The following is a 12,149-nucleotide window of genomic DNA, read 5'->3' on the forward strand; positions in this document are numbered from 1 at the left end:
AGGTCACATAATACTGGGGTTAACCCTGTAATACCTGACATATGATGTAATAGTCAGAAATATCTTTCTTTAAATGAAACATGCAGTTTTTGAAACTTTAGATAAAATATTAAAAGAAGAGTTTTATATTAAGTGTCATATTTGATACATCAGCTTGTATGGCTCACACTCTGCAACAATAAAACACTCTTCTGGAGAGAAGATCTCAAATAAAGAGCATAGGACACCGCCTTGCCCAAACTTCTCTCTTCGCTTATCTGTACATCCCCCTCTTCCTACTCTTCTTTTTCAATGACTCAAGTCACTGGAAGTTCACTAAGAATGTCTATGTACTACATGATGAAACTATTGTTGTTTTTTTCATGTTTGGTATGTATTTTAATGGTTGGTAAAAAAACTCAATTCTGTTCTCCTGGTGTGGGTAGTGTCCATTCAAAGTATCTGATAACCGTGGCTCCTCTCTCCCTTTTTGGCACAATTCAAAAAATATTTGTGTAGTAAATATTTACCACTCTTCTGGTCTTGGTATTTAAGGGAAAGTTGCAGAACAGTTAGGGGGAATCTGTAACCAGAAACCCCCCACACAGGGCCGTGTCAGTTTCCTGAGTCTTGCACTCAGAACACACTCACACATCACTGTGTGTCCCGCTGTATGTAGGCTTATACATTTCTTGGTTCAAAATGTCTTGCTTTCTTATATTCAAATTTGAAATTGTGTGTTGTGAAACCCAAGTGTGCCACACGAGTCCTAAAAACTAAAAAAAACCAAAGTGTTTTGATCGCCCCCAGGTGGCTGGATGCAGTATAGGTCATAAACCCTGTCATTTCCATAATGTAATGAAAAAGACACAAACTAAGATTTACATTTAAATCTACTTTGTTAAACTGCATGATGGCCCTGTTAAATTCTCACTCATATTCAGAGTTATGTATGCTTGAAATCTCCACACTGATTAAAGCTTTTTAAAGTTAAATTTTAAAGCCAGTAAATGATGACAGAATTTAAATTTTTGGTTCACAATTAAGTTTAATTCACAAACATACAATACAACATTTAAGTAAACAGACAGAACACATGAATATTATTAATTAGCGATACATGAAGAATCACAAAGCTTCTCATCCACCACAATGGAATGACACGCATGAGCCATTTATTAGACCCAAATCAATTTACTTAATTCAAATCAATGAATTTGTTATTGGTTATGAAAATCCTAGGAAGACATTTGCTAAAATGCATCTTATTTTTGGATGAACAGGAATATTTGATTTCAATTATGAGTGTCTGTAAGATCCAGACTGCATAGATAAACTCAAGGCCGAATACGAGGCTACTAGATCTTAACTTCTCCAATGAAATCTGACCTTTCCATGCTTTTAATGATCCTAATAAGGCCTTTGCTGATGCGGTAGGTTTCGTTCTCATCGAAACGGCCTCTCCCTAAGTGATGAGTCACGTAAATCATGTCAAACCGTTTGTCTTCCCAGTCTGAATCGACTGAAACGACAATACGATCCGCGTTGCTTTCACGCACATCAGGGTCATAATTCCTAGTAACATGATGAGGCATGTGTCCAGGATGATGCAGGTTACCCACTTCATAGTACGGCAGGTCAGAGTCAGGAAGAATGCCTTCCCTGTTATGGAACGGATGGAAACCATAGTCTTTATGCTCTGGGTCGCAATCTTGTGCAATCATGTTGCCCTCGTCATCAATATCAACACATTTATTAGCGAACCACCACAGCAGAGCGAGACCATGTCTGGGATACGGCTGACCAAACTCCGTGTCTCTCAGATGGGACAGTTCATTCAGTGTTCTCGGTCGCACCATTGTGTCTAGAAAACAGAAAGGAATAAATAGGACTGAATACAGTGAAAATTACATTTGCCTGGACTTTATCTCGAATATATATTACCTTATAGCCTATTTTATTGTGTATATTACAAGTATGGTGGCGTAATACTATGTAAGGGATAATCCAAGGCGAGCTGTGCATTAAAAAAGCATGACGTGGAGGCAAAGAGTGTGAAGTGCATTAAAATCGTTTAATGCACAGCTGAGCTGTAATCCATGGGTTATCCCGCTTATACCATGGTCAGTTGCCAGCATTGACAACTTAAATCTGTTATTGTTGTTTTAAAGCAAAATATTTGACCAGAAGTTACGTTTTTTTTTTTTTTGGTCAACAATTTTTTGCATGTCCAATGACAGTTTTGAGCCCAATCTCACCCCAAGGCATCATATACGATGCTTTTGCCAAAGCTTGACATCCAACACACATGGCACCCTTTAGCGTTAATATGAGGCGCAGATATATATGGGCCAGAAGGCGCCTCCTAGTGGTCTAACCCTAACCCAGACCTAAACCTACCCATAACCGAAGCGTGTTATATTGACGCTAAAGGGTGCCATGTGCGTTGGATGTCTACGCTTTGCAAAAGCGTCGTATATGACGGCTTGGGATGAGAATGCGTTGGAGTTTCTTATTGCAATGTTACCATTAGCTTCGTCTTTATTGCAATAATTAAAACGGGTTTATTGGCAAGTAAGATAAGTGTGATAACTCCATTAAAATAAATACAACTTTCAAAAAGTCAACCATTGATGGTTGTATAGTACAGAGTACAGAATGAAATGCGGAATCGGAAACTAGAAAGTAAACATGCAGAGAGAGAGAAAGATGCTGAGAAATATATTATGTAGCGATTTAGTAGTGAAGGTTTTTATGCTTAAAGTTGCTGACAGCGTTGATAAGTTTCTGTGCTCCAATGTGTGTGTGCTTCAATGTAAACAGCGCAAGTGATGTTTTTTTTTTTGATAAATGTTTATTTTATTAATATATGTAGGCCTATTACATGTATGATATGATGTAGCCTAATAATATATATTTTTAAATTCAGAGGGACCATAATAGATTATCAAAATAGCTAAATTAGCTGTGATTGACATATTAACCACAAACTTTATTTCCTTAAAGAACACTGAAATTAGATGTAACATTTCTTTCATTTGCTTTCAGCTTGGCACAATTATATTTCCAGAGATTGATCATATGTGCAGGATACACATGAAAATGTAAGTTAAACTGCACCAAACACAGATCCTCCAAGAGTCTGACAGGAGCTCTTCATCTAGTGAATTGATTTACTTATGTTACTTAAAAAAAGAACAAAGTAAAACGAGACAAAAACGAGAACCAGTAAAGCAAAATGTAATTATTTAGTGTATTTTTTTTAATCTAGTCTGTTTTATTGGAGCAACAAGTGGACACAGTAGGTTTCATTTCTCTGTAAACACACACCCAGTTCAGCCCATCTGGAATACAGAATGCACGTCGATGCAAAACAGTTTTCGACGCCTGTTTTTGACGACGACATCTGTTTGACGTTGTTTAATAAAGTATTTAAAAGATAACATCCGGCGTTAAGTACAAAATTATAATATTTATATTATAAATAAATTAAAATTGGTCGTATTAAGAAAAACCAATACAAGACAAAAATAATACTGTACCTTATTCACGCGCGCTGAGGAGATCTGTGTCTGTGTCGTGCACGCGCTCTTTTTATTCTCCGTGTGTGTTAGTGGGCGGTAAAAAACACACACGCTTGGACCATACATTACATTATTAGCAAGAAACATTTCTGTGGAACTAAACTATATAGCCTAGTCTAGACTTAAATAGTTAACCTTAATTCGACAGCCATTTTAATAAATAGGAATAATTGTTACAGAAATTAAAAAGCTTCCCGTTTATTAGTATATTACTATTTTACTTTTTTCTTCGTTTCTTACAGTTTTGAAAGTTAAAGATCGTCGTTGTTGTTTGCTATTGGAGTGTATACTTTCTAAAAGAACAGAGGTATAAAAATGACTGCATGTATTTGTACAAAGATGTGAATAAACAATAAACACATTTAGTTCCTCCAGGGAGGGAGAGAGAGGTCAGCTGACAGTAGGAAACCGAAACCGAAACTGAAGCAGAGAGATAGCAGTGGACGTGTCACACGAGCAACCACACACTGCACCAGACACACACACACTGGACATAGTTTGAATCATAATAGATTTCATTACTCTTTACTTTGCCATTGCAGTCAAGTCTTTTTGGGCATTCATGTAAAAAAATTGTCTTTTTTGTATCATTTCTCACAAATATATCAATTAGTAATTTTGACGACATATTAAATTGATAGTCAAATGAATTGAATTAGATCTTTAATTATTAACAAATTTTAATTATAGCAAAACTAGATTGTTCGCTCCGAATGCATCATTAATACTAATGCATATTTGTTGATGTCACTGAACTAATGAAAGAACTCCATATTGACACACCTGTTGTCCTACAGGTTGTATGTGTGTGTCTGTTGCTATAGTGATGAACAGAAGCTCGCAGTGTGAAAAAGACACTGATGTAAGTTGGACGTTCATGAGGGGATTTACTTTACATACATATCTAGTATATCAAACACTTCAGATTTCATATTATCCATATTAAAATGATCAACAGAGTTAGGATTTATATTTCATCACACAAACACTTGCAATCATAGGGATTTTGGGAGATTTATTACTACACAGGATATATGAAATATGTCAAATAATAACCAACACAACATATATGAGCCCAGAACTAGAGAAGCTTAATCACAATAACTAGAAAGACAGTGCGAGGATGCAAAGTTACAGTGACTATTCAGATTAATATAAAATCTTAAAGATTGACATTTGGTCCCTATTTGTTTTCATCATTGCAACCATCATATTGTATGTAAAAATAAGCATTTATGTGCTTTCAATGTAATGCTTTTGAAATTTGCTAAACAAACAAAGCTGTTAATCAAAGATTTTTTTCCCTATTAAAAATACAACCTGACAGACAAAACTGACCAACTCAAAAAGCAAAGCACAGCAGGATGTACAAACATCCCAAATAGTTTGGTGTGACCTTTGACCCTGCAGTGACTGATGGGAAGCTGTAAAGTGTGCGCGTATGTTTGATTGTTGATGGAAATACATCCGATTAGGATTTGGATAATTCATAGTCTGTCTGAGGAATTCTGCACGGTTTCTCAAACTTTTAATCTCCATCAGAAGATTAATGCTAATACAGTAAGTGTGATTCTGGTCAAAGTTCAGCAAATCTATGTGTTGTGTCACATAGATGCTGTCAAACCTGTCTAACCTTGAGTCAAATGAAACAATGATGCGATCTTTGTTGCTGTCGTCTGAATATCCAGTGTAATGCACAGTGACATATTCAGGCAGTGAGTCTGACTTTTTCAGGTTGCCCACCTCATAGTACGGGAGATAAGAGTAAGGAAGAAGTCCTTCCTTATTATGAAACAGACAAAAGCCAAAATCTCCATTTTTAGGGTTGCAGAGAGCAGTTATGTGACCATTGGAGTCAATCTGAACACATTCATGAACAAACCACCACAGCAGGTTCAGACCGTGTCTGGGAGGAGGCCGACCGAACCTGGACTCTCTCAGATCAGACAAATTATTCAGAGTCCTCATCGTGTTTCGGTTTCAGACAATCCTGTTGGAAAAACAAAGTGTTTGTTTACTCTTAGTAAGAAATGTACAGAAGCTGTCACTGGGGCAGTACCCTTTCAAAACTATACTTTTATATCTCATTTACTCAAAAAGAGTGCATATTATAGCTGAATGAAAGGAGACTGCCCAAGTGACAGCAGCTGTACCTTCTTTGTATTGTTCTGATGGGGTAAAGAATAGATCCGGTTTTACTCCTATTATTGTGCACTTGTAGTTAGAGAAAGATTTTTCAAAATGAAATACACAATTACAGAAAAACCAGACGACCATAAAATAACATTAAAAGTTTTGGCAAAACATATCTGCTGATCACTTACACTGAACTACGAGCAGAAAGACTTCAGACGGATCCTCCAGTGGATTCAGAATGGATTCAAATGTATAACCTGAAATTAAAAATGCATTAAAGCAAAACAATGTTCTTACTCTAAAATACGCGTTTACTTTCAAAATGGTGTTATGCAGTTCAATTATTGCATATAAAAAGGTTTCTGGTATGCACTCAAACTAAAATGTTGCGAGGTTTGCAATGCTTCTAATGTTAATAATTGTGGTTTAATAGTAAAGTAATAAATGAATACAAATCTGCTATATGAACTTTTTATAAAACGAGTCCACCTCACCTTGTTGAAGTGATGCTGACACGTCTTTGTGGTAGTCGTGCAAAGATCTGCTGACAGAAACGAGTGGTGTTTCATGTCAGTGTCAGGGGAGGAGTCTCTCCACTTCGAAATATTTGGTTGGCAAATAGAGAGAAAGGTAACAATTATTTATAAAGGATTTGATTAATTACTCAACACAAATATAATGCCAGCAGGGTCTATCCAGAAATTAATGTGCCAGTCTACTGTTTAAGTGATAAAAAAAAGTTACTTTCTCAAATTAATCATAATTATTATTATTAATAACCTTTTTGTGTTGCTTTCATTATAAAACTTGACTTTTAAAGTGGGGTCAGTTGACTCATGCACAATATAAGTGTATTTATGAATGAACAAACTTAAGGAAAAAGTATTTTATGACAGAAACGTTCACTTGAACATGGTCGAGAAACTTTGTTTTTTTTTTCTGCTAGAGATACCACAGAACTAAGCATGAGGCTTGTGCCAAACTGCCCCAGTCTCCCACACATTCTCTGCACCTGTTTCCTGATAATGCATAGCCTACTGAAAAAGAGGTTCATTAGAAACAACAGTTCTAAACTTGAGTTTCCAAAGTAACCAATATTTTATGGAATTCCAAAGATAAAAATAATATAAAAATAATACATAAATAAATATATGTAGAAATGTAAAAAAAGAAAAATAAATAAATATTTATACTTTTATTTCCTTATTTACATGTAATTGTATTTTTCCACATTTTACTTTTTTTTTAAATTTATTTATGCATTTATTTATTTCCACTTTTATTTATTTTCATATTTATTTTTCCAAAATGAGTTGCTACTTTTCAAAAGGGAATCAATACTTTTCCAAAAAGAATAGGCAATTTCTGTAAAATTAATTGCTATTTTTCCCAAAATGAATCGTTTTTTCCTTAAAAAACAACAACAACAAAAACACAGTTTAATATGTTTTTTAAGCCGCAGGAAGTGTCTTCATAAACCACATTACGTTGTAATACCCTATGTCATAATACACATTTGAGTTCCTCATAACCCACATATGCCGGGTCAAGGGGAACTGGCTAAAACACTTTTACACACACTGATTACTTATAAAGAACTGAGAAATACTGATCCTCTGAAATGATTGAAGTGAGACGAAGGGTTAATCTGTAGTGCACCGATCTACCATTTCTGTACAAGTGAACAGTTCAAAATCAATAAAACACACACACAACTATATATAAAGTATATATTCAAAAATGATACTTACCTTGTAGTGATGCACCTTACTAGACCTTTTTCACCGACTGCCTCATTTACATCACATGACAACGGCGCATATATGCTGATGTCACTGAACTAACAGGAAGTACTCTACAGGTTTTACGTGTGATGCAGAAAGCGAAACTTATGCAAAAACAATAGTGCAGTACATGAGCGGACATTTAAATACTTTATATTAAACTAATGTCTCACTTGTAAGGCCTGCTAAATCAATCCAATGGCGGTGATCGATTAGAGGTGAAGGTCTCACGCGTGTTCCTTCTCTTCCCATGGCAAAGGGATTTTTTATTAAATGCAATACATTTTATCTTATGTATCAACTTCATAAAATGAAAAGGTTTTTCAATGATATCTGTGCATCATTGAATATAGACCATTTTGCAAGATGTAAACAACACTGGTCCAGAAACACTTCCTGTTTCAGTTTGTATCTGTTTTCTTTATTTCACATGTAGAGAAAAAATCTTAAAGATGTTTGTTTAACTTTTTGATTCAGTTTTATATGTTCTGTTGGTTGTATTTTATCCCAGCTTTTATGTAGTGTTAATAAACTGAAACAGGAAGTGCTTCTGGACCAGTGTTGTTTACATCTTGCAAAATGGTTGATACGTTAATGTTTGACTATTCCTTTTAACTCTAATAAAAATAAAGTCAAAGTCTGTTAGAATAATCAAATACAACAATTTATTATGTCAGCTAAATGTATTATTACAATTCCACAATTAATTGAAAGATAGTCAATGCAAACCATCAAATATTCTTCAACAAAGAGGAAAATCTTTAACCCGACATTGTAGGCTATGGCTACATGAGCTGAGAGTCGCGATACCCTCAACCACACTGGCTGATCTGAATACAGAAACGGCCCTGATGAGCTCTCCGTTGCATTTCTTTATATATCCAGACCTCCTGTGATATGTAAACATGAGTTTACAGTGGAAAGTTACTGTGGTCTACCTATTTGCTAGAGGTAATTTGCATTCAGACAGATGGTCAGATGGTGTTAACTCAAAGACATTCAATGAGACATTTGTACCAGTCACACTGAGACCTTTAAAATGATACTAAACACAGTCCTTAAAGATAATCATTCACATTAAAAACCATATAAATTCTTGTGTGAGTTTGGGTGATCTCTGCAAGAGTGGGGGATGGGTGTGTGTGTGTGTGTGTGAGAGATGTTTAAATGTTAATTTGCAAGCAACAATCGCTCCTGGTAGGGTACTCAAAACTTTGGCTGGTGGCCAGGCCATCACCATCACCCTGGCCAATCCCTCTCAGGAAGGACCTCCTTTATCAGAGACGATCACCCTCTGGCACCCGCGTCCCGTCCAGAACCCACAGATTGTGTGAAACCTGCAGAGTGTGGGTGCCAGAGGGTGATCGTCTCTGAAAAGGAGGTCCTTCCTGAGAGGGATTGGCCAGGGTGATGGTGATGGCCTGGCCACCAGCCAAAGTTTCCCCTCTCATGGAGGGGACTCGACCTCTACGGAGGTCATCGTGTCTCGATTGCAGGACATTTGCAACATTGTATTTTATTCTATATAATGATAAACATGTAAATCAGCTTCAAAATGAGCTAGAAACAGCAGTGGATGGAAACTATTAAAATTTATACCATAAAACGATAGCAATAATGAGCAACAGTAACATCAAGACACAAAACACCACACAGCAGCATTTCTTACTCAGACAGGATTCACTCTGCACTGGCCGAGGTGTGTGTAGCTGTGGTGTGTGTGGCACTCTTGCTGGGACAGAAGAATTATATGCGCTGGGCATGTCTATGGACACATCCTGAGAAGGATTGGGTTGATTTTTGCGGGCGGGTCCTTTGAGGAATGCCTTGCGGTTTATACGTTTAATTTCCTTCATGAGTTCAATGCTAATACAGTAAGTGTGATTCTGGTCAAAATTCTTCAAATTTTTGTGCTGTGTCACATAAATTTGATCAAATCTGTTCTCCTTTGAGTTGAGTAAAACAATGATGCGATCTTTGTTGCTGTCGTCTAAATTTCCTGTGTAATTCTCAGTGACATATTTAGGCAGTGAGCCAGTCTTATTCAGATTGCCCACCTCATAGTACGGGAGTTTAGAGTAAGGAAGAAGTTTCTCCCGGTTATAGAAGCGGTGGAAACCAAAAGCTTCATTTGTAGGGTAGCAGAGTGCAATCATACGACCATTGGGGTCAATCCGAACACACTCATGAGCAAACCACCACAGCAAGATCAGACCGTGTCTGGGAGGAGGCTGACCGAACTTGGACTCTCTCAGATCAGACAAATTATTCAGAGTCCTCATCGTGTTCCTGCAATCCTGCTGGATACAAAACAGCGCACTTGTAATGCAATAAATGTTATAATATAATGTTTTTTAACATTAAATATACAGGGAAAAAATTCTAAATGTGAAACCAAGAAGCAACATATATCCGTACGTCATCATTCAGGACTTCAGTTAAATCAGTTAATTTCATCTTTATTAACCTGTTAACTGTCACTCCCCCTTTTTTAATAGACATGAAAATGCACATTTTGAACTTAAATGGTTGTAATTCAAGAATTCTTTGGAATATAGACATATAATGGGTCTTGTTTACTTTTAAAGAAGACATTTGGCAGATTTTTGTCAAAATTAAAAAAGTGATACCAAAAAAAGTTATAGAAGTTTGAGTTTATGGAAATGCGCAATGTAAAAAAAAAATTATTATTCATATTTTACATAAAATATATATTTTCAAAACCTGGGTTACTCTAAAACTGCAGAAAAATCAAAGCCAAAAATCTGAACAAGTTGTGTTTCAAATTTTAGGTTGTTATTTCAAAAAATTAGCTTTCTGTGTTTCTGTACCCATAACAGAAAACTAAATAGCATAAAAAACAACAAAAAACACAGTTTAGTATGTTTTTTAAGCCACAGGAAGTGTCCTCATAAACCTCATTACATTATAAAACCTATGTCATAATACACATTTGTGTTCCTCATAAACCACATATGCCGCGGGTCAAGGGGAACTGGCTAAAACACTTTTACACACACTGATTACTTATGAAGAACTGAGGAAAAACTGAGACGAAGTAGTGCGATGAACTACCATTTCTGTACAAGTAAATAGTTCAAAATCAATAAAACACAATTGTCACTTACCTTGTAGAGATACACCTTACCAGACCTTTTTCACTGACTGCCTCATTTATATGACATGACAACAGGACAACATGTTTGCTGATGTCACTGAACTAGTAACATAGAAACAGGAAGTACTCTACAGGTTTTACATGTTTTGCTGTTTTGATGAACTGAAACTAAATGCAGAAAGTGAAACCTATGTGGAAACAATAGCCCAGTATATGAGCGGACATTAAATACTTTATATTAAATGAATGTCTCACTAATTTTCAGATTTCAATAAATCATTAAGAAAATCAAGTGATAAACATGCAACCCTAATAATGAGCATATATTTATAATTCTATTTAATATCATAGATTGTATTAATTATCCAAATTAACCATTTGTCCAAACACGGAGACAATCTGCAATAGACTCGCCTAACAAACAACTGTTCGCTTCACTATGCGTCCAGCGGCTGCCAAGTAAAACCTCCTGACTGCATTTTCACGGATCAAAGTCCTAAAGTTAATTTTCATCATCCGTCCAGCATGTGATTTCGCTGGAGACACTTATATGTGGCACTCATATATATATGAGTGCCAATCTGTATGTGCTCGGGCCCACTTGCTACTGGCTGTGTGAACTTTGAATGTCCTTCAGGAACATGCGTTGGTTAGCGTACACGCACCATATTCCCCACCTGAAATGTAGACACCCGAGCCCCTCGTTTCGCTTCATTTTGTTTTAACTGGTTGTCTGACTTCCTGGTGTAACTGGAGTGAGATGTGAACACAGTAAGTTTGGTTGTCATTTTCCATTTTGTCATTGCATGTGGAGTAGAACGATACGTTTGCGAAATGTCCAAGACCGGTTGCTTTTACAAAATGGCCTTTTGCACTCAGTGAACCTTATTGAATCTTTCCACATCCCCATTGGCCCAGGATGGTACACAGATGTTTTGGCGTGTGCAATATTTCGTTTGCTTACATCCTTATCTTCTACTAACAGTAGCAAGTACTCAGGCATTACTACTCCATGCTTTTTGCGAGTTTGCGTCGTTCTACAGACAGGTGCAAAATGTCCTTTTTTCTTGCAATTTTTTACAGGTTACCTGTTTCCTTTTATTACTCACTCATACAATTACTCGTGCTCATCCTTCTACTACTCTTTCCTTCTACTACTCTTTCTTTCTTAATACCTACTTCCCCTAGTGGTCTCTGTAAGTATTGCACTGAATAACAGGACACCACAATGTCAAAAATAATCAAATATTAGTGCATTAAATTAATCTATACCCTGCAGAAGTGATGGGAGTGTAATGTTGGAGCAAAGATCTGCAAACAGAAACTGATGCTGCTCCATGACAGATATTTGCATGAGCAGAAGAACTGAGAAGATAATGTGAGTTCAGTGGATTAAGTTTGGTTATGACCATTTCTTTTCCGTTTTTTCTGCTTCTCTTTCAACACTAATATCATTTTGTTTTGTTTTTACATCAGAAACACTCAATGAAGAATTTTGTCAACCGGCCCCAGTCTCCCTCACGTCGCATATCTGTTTTCAAGGGCATC

At 36.3% G+C, this 12,149-nt stretch overlaps 3 protein-coding genes across 3 annotated transcripts; all 3 read right to left on the minus strand.

The window, feature by feature from the left end:
* Positions 1–1,021: 1,021 nt before the first annotated feature.
* LOC148978475 (uncharacterized) lies at positions 1,022–3,601 on the minus strand. The gene is made up of 2 exons (XM_089131973.1): positions 3,522–3,601; positions 1,022–1,843 (listed from the first exon to the last, which is right to left on the minus strand). Exon 2 carries the CDS (start codon positions 1,836–1,838, stop codon positions 1,338–1,340), a length of 501 nt encoding a protein of 166 aa, XP_088988099.1. The 5' UTR covers positions 1,839–1,843; positions 3,522–3,601; the 3' UTR covers positions 1,022–1,337.
* A 958-nt stretch (positions 3,602–4,559) lies between these two features.
* On the minus strand, positions 4,560–5,958 carry LOC120489379 (uncharacterized). The gene is made up of 2 exons (XM_089132836.1): positions 5,888–5,958; positions 4,560–5,553 (listed from the first exon to the last, which is right to left on the minus strand). The coding sequence occupies exon 2, from the start codon at positions 5,529–5,531 to the stop codon at positions 4,848–4,850; it is 684 nt and encodes a 227-aa protein (XP_088988962.1). The 5' UTR covers positions 5,532–5,553; positions 5,888–5,958; the 3' UTR covers positions 4,560–4,847.
* Positions 5,959–8,870: 2,912 nt separating this feature from the next.
* LOC148978476 (uncharacterized) lies at positions 8,871–11,021 on the minus strand. The gene is made up of 2 exons (XM_089131974.1): positions 10,612–11,021; positions 8,871–9,783 (listed from the first exon to the last, which is right to left on the minus strand). Exon 2 carries the CDS (start codon positions 9,763–9,765, stop codon positions 9,070–9,072), a length of 696 nt encoding a protein of 231 aa, XP_088988100.1. The 5' UTR covers positions 9,766–9,783; positions 10,612–11,021; the 3' UTR covers positions 8,871–9,069.
* Between the last annotated feature and the right edge of the window lie 1,128 nt (positions 11,022–12,149).

Source organism: Pimephales promelas, chromosome 6, assembly GCF_988280905.1.
Source record: "Pimephales promelas chromosome 6, fPimPro1.hap1.1, whole genome shotgun sequence".
In the NCBI taxonomy this organism is placed as follows: Eukaryota; Metazoa; Chordata; class Actinopteri; order Cypriniformes; family Leuciscidae; genus Pimephales; species Pimephales promelas.